Genomic DNA, 8,800 nt, shown 5'->3' on the forward strand with positions numbered 1-8,800 from the left:
CGCGGGGTCCGGGGAGAGCGGGTACAGTGAACGCGGGGTCCGGGGAGAGCGGGTACAGTGAACGCGGGGTCCGGGGAGAGCGGGTACAGTGAACGCGGGGTCCGGGGAGAGCGGGTACAGTAAACGCGGGGTCCGGGGAGAGCGGGTACAGTAAACGCGGGGTCCGGGGAGAGCGGGTACAGTAAACGCGGGGTCCGGGGAGAGCGGATACAGTAAACGCGGGGTCCGGGGAGAGCGGATACAGTAAACGCGGGGTCCGGGGAGAGCGGATACAGTAGACGCGGGGTCCGGGGAGAGCGGATACAGTGGACGCGGGGTCCGGGGAGAGCGGATACAGTGGACGCGGGGTCCGGGGAGAGCGGATACAGTGGACGCGGGGTCCGGGGAGAGCGGATACAGTGGACGCGGGGTCATGGGTTTAGTAACACTTTAACACAAATTTGTGCACATCTCTAGTAACTATGTAAAGTTATGTATTCTGGAGTTCTTCTTAAAAGGTGTTGCTCAGCAGTACTTTGAGATCTTCTTTGCTATTTCAGAAAAAGGAATCTATGAACTAATTGTACATCTCCGTTCCCCGCAGACCCCGCTCACACTTGTTCACCTGGGGCTATGGACATCTCATGTCTCTTCTAATCGAACTTCCGTCTGACTTTGTAACCAAAGAGAGAATGCTGAGTATCTGCAGGACAGCTGGGTAAGGACATCTAGACGGGTACATTCCTTGTTTACTTTGAGACTAAACCACACAGGTGACTGTGACCTCATGCTACTGAGCAGGTTGGACTCCTTGTCAAAAATGGTGACGTCATCGCGTTGCAAATGATTGTCAACAACTGCTTGTATTGTTAGGCTGCAAAAGATGAAAGTGGTATTATATCTTGGAAGTGGCTAAGTGGTTAGCACTTCTGCCTGGCAGTACTAGGATCGTTGGTTCGAATCCCATCCACGGCCCCCACCTGCCTGGAGTTTGCATGTTCTCCCTGTGCCTGCGTGGGATTCTTCCGGGTACTCCGGTTTCCTCCCACACTCCAAAGACATGCTGGTAGAGGATGACATTAACGATCTATTTAGCTGCCTGTAAGCGCTGCAATCCTCCTATTGGCCAGCAAAGTTAGGGACATTTTTCCTATTGACCCTCAATGAGCGAGTTTTTTGTAAGGGTTCCCTGAGACCTGTAAATTATTTTAGGGGTTCCTCTGGGGTAGAAAGGTTGAGAAAGGCTGCCCTGCAGTGCAATGTATCCCCCCTGCCCCAGTGTAGCCACCCTGATGTGCATGTAACGTGCCACTTGGTGCCATGTTCAGGTGCTCGTGGGATTCGATATGTGTTACGGGGCAGCGAGGAATCATGGGACATGCAGTCTACCTCTGACGTGCTCAGTGCTTGCTCCCTAACCCGGGAATTCTGGGGGGGGGAAGTGCTGCCCCCCTGAAAAATGCCTCCCTAGGCAAGTGCCTTGTTTGCCTTGTGGTTAATACTCCCCTGCATGGAACAAATCTGGAAAATAAAGTTTGCTTTGCAGCTAGGTAAGTAAGAAGTATCAATATAATAAGGGCTTTGTTTCTCAGACAATAGGTGCAGGTACTCCCCCCTTCCCTTCACCCCCCTGCCCACCTTTGAGTAGGTCCCTTGGTTCCACCCCCTGGCCACCTCCCCCTGGCCACCTCCCAGTACTGTCCCTTTTAGAGAATCCCCCAGCAACAATAGATCCCTACCTCAACAGAAGATCCCCTAGCAACAATAGAGCCCTACCTCAACAGAAGATCCCCCCAGCAACAATAGACCTCCACAGCAGTAATAGACACTGCCCTCAACAGTAGATCCCCCTCCCTCAACAGTAGATCCCCCAGCAAAAATAGACCCCCTCCCTCAAAAGTAGTTGTCCCTCCCCAGCAGTAATAGACACTGCCCTCAACAGTAGATCCCCCTAGCAACAACAGACCCCTTCCTCGACTGTAGATCCCCACAGCAGCAATAGACCCCTCCCTCAACTGTAGTTGTCCCTCCCCAGCAGCAATATACACTGCCCTCAACAGAAGATCCCCTAGCAACAATAGATCCCTACCTCAAAAGAATATCCCCCAGCAACAATAGATCCCTACCTCAACAGAAGATCCCCCCAGCAACAATAGACCTCTCCCTCAACAGTATTTGTCCCTCCCCAGCAGCAATTAACACCACCCTCAACAGTAGATCCCCCTAGCAACAATAGATTCCTACCTCGACTGTAGATCCCCCAGCAACAATAGACCCCTCCCTTACCAGTAGTTGTGCCTCCCCAGCAGCAATAGACACCACCCTCAACAGTAGATCCCCCTAGCAACAATAGATCCCTACTTCAACAATAGATCCCCCAGAAACAATAGACCCCTCCCTTAACAGTAGTTGTCTCTCCCCAGCAGCAGTAGACACTGCCCTGAACAGTAGATCCCCACAGCAGCAACAGATCACTACCTCAACAGTAGATCCCCCCAGCAACAATAGACTCTTCCTTCAACAATAGTTGTCATTACCCAGCAGCAATAGACACTGCCCTCAACAGTAGATCTCCCCTAGCAACAACAGATCACTACCTCAACAGTAGATCCCTCCCCAGCAACAATAGACTCCTCCCTTAACAGTAGTTGTCACTCCCCAGCAGCAATAGGCCCCCCCCCCACCCCAGTGACAATAGGTCCCCCAGCAGCCAGCATCAATAGATTCTGCAGGATATCCGAGCACCCCTTGCCATTACATACACTCAGTGCTGGAGGTGCTACATTCCCACTGAAATAAAAGCCTTGAATATAATTGTTAAAATGTGCGTGAATCCCCCATGGGACCCAGTGTATGGAGCACCTGGTTCTGTTCTGACCCACAACTGCGTTGCCCAGCTAGTGTGGTTAACAGAAAAAATGTAATAAAATGCACAGGATACATACAGTACTTATAGTGTGTATATATATATATATATATATAAGTATTTTTATTAATAATAATAATTTATTATATATATATATATATATATATATATACACATATACATTTTTATTTTATTTTTTAGCTTTTTGTGACCTTAAGCAATCAATAAGAAATGTTGTTTTGGTAGGCAAATCAGTTGCCTTGTTTAGCTGACACATACTGAGCCTGACCATGTAAGCTTTGGTGACCTCTGGTCCTGAAAGGGTTAATGATCTTGCATTGCTGCCTTCTGCGTTTTCTGATTGAAGGATATTCGGCGTTCTGCAATCTCAATATTTCTTCCTATAGGTATTGGCAGGGATACATCGCACTGTGCTTGCAGCTGGACAGACGGTTGGAAGCCCTGACCAGCATGGTGTATCTGGATGACATGAGTCTGATGGATGAGAATACCGGTCAGTAGATAAATGTCTGATTCCTTTGGGATGGAGGGACTACACACAGGGACAGAAGTGCGGTCGTGGCCCCGTCATTTATACAGAATACTATAAAGCGACCCCGTCACATATTGCATTTTTTTTTTTTTTTCTTCAAATGAGTCGATACCTGCAAACCTGCTGAACTTGGCTCTGATCACTAGGAACCATCTGCTGAAATCTGCTGGGCAACTGGCACTTCCGGGAACTTTGACTTTCTGGGACCTCCACGGCACCCCCCAAGTGACACTCTGTAGTATTCTGCCTCACTCCTCCTCTGACCCAGGGGCGGACTGACCATTGGGGAACTCGGGCACTGCCCGAGGGCCCGGGGTCAGTAGGGGGCCCCATGAGATGTCCCTGGTACCTTTCATAGGCTTTTTTGGGTGTGGTTTGAGTGTGGGCGAGGAGACAAGGGCTCCATGATCTCCTATTGCCCGGGGGCCCCATGAGTTGTCAGTCCGCCCCTGCTCTGACTGCTATATAAAAACAGGTGGGAGGAGGGGTGGAAGAGCTGGGCCAGCACAGACAGTAATCGAACACTCCCAGAAGAGGAGGGGCTATGACCTGCAATTGGGTTGGGAGGGAGGGGCAGCTGCCCAAGGCGGAGTGGAGCAAGGGGGCAAAGAATAGATGTGGGGCGGTACACACATTCTATGGCATGTAATAACAGTGGGGAAGGAGGGGCACAAATATGAATCTTTGCCCTGGGCACAGGACGACCCTGGGTGCTATGCTGGGGAATTGACTCTTCCTGGAGTAGTCACATTTTCTAGCAAGTTCAAAGGCACACTGCCAAGGCCGTGGATAAGGGGGTACCACCAGTCCTCCTGTCCGGGGCCAAGGCCAGCAGAGGGGCCCAGGCAGTGAATCGGATGTATCAGAATGGAGGGGCTGCAAATACTGGAACCAATGTTATGACGAAATTTGATTTTTTTTTTAATTTTTTTTAACTAGACGTTTAAAAAAAAAAAGTCAAAAATATTGTTTTTTTTCTCAAAATTGTTAATCTTTTCTTTTTTTTTTATAGCAAAAAAATTAAAACTGCACAGGTGATCAAATACCACCGAAAGAAAGCTCTATTTGTGGGAAAATAACATAAATTTAATTTGGGTGCAGCGTTGCATGACCGCGCAACTGTCCGTTAAAGTAACGCAGCGCCGTATAGCAAAAAATGGCCTGGTCAGGAAGGGGGGGATAAATCCTCTGGAGGGCGAGGGGTTAATATATGACTTTCCTAGTTTTCTATGAACAGTCTGTTTTCTATTCATGACCTCCTGTTCCATTCCTCAGGTCTGTTACCAGAGAAGATGGATGAGTGGAAAGGTATCCTGCACTTAGCGCAGACCTGCGGCGCCCACCGTCAGGGCGTTACAAATGGGGACTCCCTCACTAACGGGCATTCCGATTGGACAAACTGCATCACTGTGGAAAATGTGGCACTTCTATTGGCCAAAGTGATAGGCCCCGATCGAGCTTTGCCGTATTTAGAGGAATGGGGCCTGATGGAGAATGTGTCTGAGAGGTATTCCCAGATCTGCGAGGTCATGAAGGTGGCGGAGAAGAGACAAAGGTAACAAAAAATAATAAGAGTTAGATAGTGGCCCTGGGGATAGGGCTCCTTCCTTTCTATGAACGTATTATCCTATTGTCCTGATTTTAAAGGGGGCTGAGCAATGTTTTATAAAGATTTAGCTCTTCTTATTTTGGGAAAACAAAAGAAAGAAAGAGGGTGAAAACGCAGTCATATTTAGTGGCGGGTCCGCAGTAGTTACATGTGAAAGCACATATAGCACTTTTACCTGCCTCTCCCTCCAACAGTCTTTCCCTCCACCCAGAGTCAGTACTCACAGGACTGGACTCTTTGAAGTCACCTCCTCCTTAGGTACACCTCTCCCAGGACCCTCCAGGGAAACTGCCTCACTCAAGGACTGCTTGGCTTGCCGTGCTAGTGTGGGGTGTTTAGTCCCCATGCCCCAGGTGAACTAGTGCTCCTCCCAACCTGGCTGATATGTGGGTGCTGCCTCACCTATGACATCACTGCAGGAGGGCTCTAACTAAAGGGGGCCTAACGCCTGATGACACTGCTGTAAGCAGACACTATTCTGGTTCTAGCACAGAGCCACCTAGTGGAAAACTAGCTAACTGCACATGCCTACAAGCTAACTGCAAGCAGTTAGAAGATTTTATAGATAGATAGATATGGCAGAGGGTTTGGCCTCAGCAGGAGGGGCATTGTTCTAGCAGGAGAGGAGCGGGGTAGCAACTTGTGCTCTTGGCACTAATTGTAGCCAATGACTAGGCTCCTCTTACAAGCTGACCTCACTGCATCTGTTACACTGAAATACCAAGCAGCATTGTCATTCTTGCCCTATTTCTACCCTACTGAACTACAGAATTACAGGAGGTTAGAAGCTCATGGGATTTCTGGCAGATCAACAGTCCGATTTACTGTCTATTTTTATGCAGGGCAGGATCTAGCCTATCTGATGTGTGGGTGCAGTAAAAAAAAGTCAGGCAGTATAATGTTAACACTGTGTACCCCCTTACATCAGGTGTCCCCATCAGAAAACCCTTACATCAAGTATTCCCCATCAGAGTGCCCCCTTACATCAGGGGTCCCCATCAGTGCACCCCCTTACATCAGGGGTCCCCATCAGTGCACCCCCTTACATCAGGGGTCCCCATCAGTGCACCCCCTTACATCAGGGGTCCCCATCAGTGCACCCCCTTACATCAGGTGTTCCCATCATCAGAGTGCCCCCTTTCATCAGGTTCCCCCATCATAGTGCCCCCTTTCATCAGGTTCCCCCATCATAGTGCCCCCTTTCATCAGGTTCCCCCATCATAGTGCCCCCTTTCATCAGGTTCCCCCATCATAGTGCCCCCTTACATCAGGGGTCCCCATCAGTGCACCCCCTTTCATCAGGTGTCCCCATCAGAAAACCCTTACATCAAGTATTCCCCATCAGTGCACCCCCTTACATCAGGGGTCCCCATCAGTGCACTCCCTTACATCAGGGGTCCCCATCAGTGCACCCCCTTACATCAGGGGTCCCCATCAGTGCACCCCCTTACATCAGGGGTCCATATCAGTGCACCCCCTTACATCAGGGGTCCCCATCAGTGCACCCCCTTACATCAGGTGTTCCCATCATCAGAGTGCCCCCTTTCATCAGGTGTTCCCATCATCAGAGTGCCCCCTTTCATCAGGTTCCCCCATCATAGTGCCCCCTTTCATCAGGTTCCCCCATCATAGTGCCCCCTTTCATCAGGTTCCCCCATCATAGTGCCCCCTTTCATCAGGTTCCCCCATCATAGTGCCCCCTTTCATCAGGTGTCCCCCATCATAGTGCCCCCTTTCATCAGGTTCCCCCATCATAGTGCCCCCTTTCATCAGGTGTCCCCATCAGAGCGCCCCCTTTCATCAGGTGTCCCCATCAGAGCGCCCCCTTACATCAGGTGTCCCCATCAGAGCGCCCCCTTACATCAGGTGTCCCCATCAGAGCGCCCCCTTACATCAGGTGTCCCCATCAGAGCGCCCCCTTACATCAGGTGTCCCCATCAGAGCGCCCCCTTTCATCGGGTTCCCCCATCAGAGCGCCCCCTTTCATCGGGTTCCCCCATCAGAGCGCCCCCTTTCATCGGGTTCCCCCATCAGAGCGCCCCCTTTCATCGGGTTCCCCCATCAGAGCGCCCCCTTTCATCGGGTTCCCCCATCAGAGCGCCCCCTTTCATCGGGTTCCCCCATCAGAGCGCCCCCTTTCATCGGGTTCCCCCATCAGAGCGCCCCCTTTCATCGGGTTCCCCCATCAGAGCGCCCCCTTTCATCGGGTTCCCCCATCAGAGCGCCCCCTTTCATCGGGTTCCCCCATCAGAGCGCCCCCTTTCATCGGGTTCCCCCATCAGAGCGCCCCCTTTCATCGGGTTCCCCCATCAGAGCGCCCCCTTTCATCGGGTTCCCCCATCAGAGCGCCCCCTTTCATCGGGTTCCCCCATCAGAGTTCACATTTACATCAGGTGTCCCCCGTCAGAGCGCCCCCTTACATTCCCCCTTACATCAGGTGTCCCCATCAGGCACATCTAAAACCTGGGGGGCACATCCCACCCCAGCACCCCCCTAGATCCGGCCCTATTTTTATGTATTGTGCTTACAACAGTTGTCAAGAGGTAAGGATTTGGGAAATGATAATCCTATTATTTTGCCCTGACATAGACTTTGACCACGTTTTTGTTACCTTTACATACTCTATAAAAAATAAAAATTTGTGCTTTAGACATACTTGAACTACAGTAATTCACGGCAACCAATCAGTTTTCAGCTTACTGGTAACACACAGATGATTTTTTGTTGTGTATTTCTTTTTTTTTTTACAATGTTTCTTTTTTTTGTAGAGCCTTAATTCAATCTATGCTGGAGAGATGTGAGCGATTTTTGTGGTCGCAGCAGGCGTGATCCTGCCATGCGGTGGACAATAAGTGGACGCGGAGAGATTCTGCATCCTGTGCCTCCTATTGGAGCAGACTGTTCACATGACTTTTGTACGTCTTATTTATATGTTCAGAATTCTGGAGCCGAATGTTACAAAGTATCAAACCTCAGTGCCTAAACCTGGACCGTCTCCCATTCCGCAGCCGGTATAGCGCCAAGGCGGACATGAACAAGTCTGGCGAACGCTGGTGGCGCTTATCAAAGTCAAGAGCTAAAATGAAGAATCTGATTGGCTGCTGCTGCTGGTGACAACAGCTCTCCCTTCAGACATTGATCAGCCAGTATTCCCTGCTATGCGGATGCCGGTTCAACGAGCGTCGTTCAGCAAAAACGCACAGAGAAGGACATATCGGTGATTTCTCTGGCAGCTTATCAAATGACTCCTTTTTTTTTTTTTTTTTTTATGCGCTGGAAAGGTGAGATCTGTGAGCTCATTGGTTGTCTTGAGCAACACGCACACACTCCTTTCGGATATTATTTTCACCAACCTTATATTCTGTATTCACAGCTTAAGGGCCCCTTCACACTAGAATGCAGTACGAGAGAACCACGGTCCCGTGCAGCTTCCCACGCCGCAAATCAGTCGCAATGCCCCTGGGGGTCAGTTTAAGTTAACAACACCCCAAATGCAGGTCACAAATGCATTGCGTTTTCCCGCACCGGCCGGCACCAGATCACATGGTGCAGAAGTACAACGGGATGCGGTTGCTGTGAGTTTCAAAAAGTACTGCATGTTCTACTCATTCATAAGGAAGAGGGCTGACATCGCACTGCACAGAACCGCATGTGATTCACACGTAGTTCCTAGTGTGAACGGGCCCTCATATCACACATCTGTCATTCTTGTCTGTTCGTTGTGCCGTCATGTCCTGTTCAAAAAATCGGAATTTATTTTTTGGGTAAAATATTTTTGATGTGTAGAGAGTTG

At 50.0% G+C, this 8,800-nt stretch overlaps 1 protein-coding gene across 1 annotated transcript in view; it reads left to right on the top strand.

The window, feature by feature from the left end:
• The window catches only part of LOC149428171 (BLOC-2 complex member HPS5-like), a gene marked incomplete at its 5' end in the record, with an annotated part of 20,163 nt that extends 11,972 nt beyond the window's left edge, over window positions 1-8,191 (top strand). The window contains 4 exons of the mRNA XM_089667632.1: window positions 584-697; window positions 3,253-3,359; window positions 4,674-4,953; window positions 7,776-8,191. Of these exons, the coding sequence (XP_089523758.1) occupies window positions 584-697; window positions 3,253-3,359; window positions 4,674-4,953; window positions 7,776-7,836 (562 nt within the window). The remainder of the gene's footprint in view (window positions 1-583; window positions 698-3,252; window positions 3,360-4,673; window positions 4,954-7,775) is intronic.
• Window positions 8,192-8,800: the final 609 nt, after the last annotated feature.

Source organism: Staurois parvus, unplaced genomic scaffold (genome assembly GCF_062004578.1).
Source record: "Staurois parvus isolate SC_StPar_1 unplaced genomic scaffold, SC_StPar_1.0 ptg003442l, whole genome shotgun sequence".
Classification (NCBI taxonomy): domain Eukaryota; kingdom Metazoa; phylum Chordata; class Amphibia; order Anura; family Ranidae; genus Staurois; species Staurois parvus.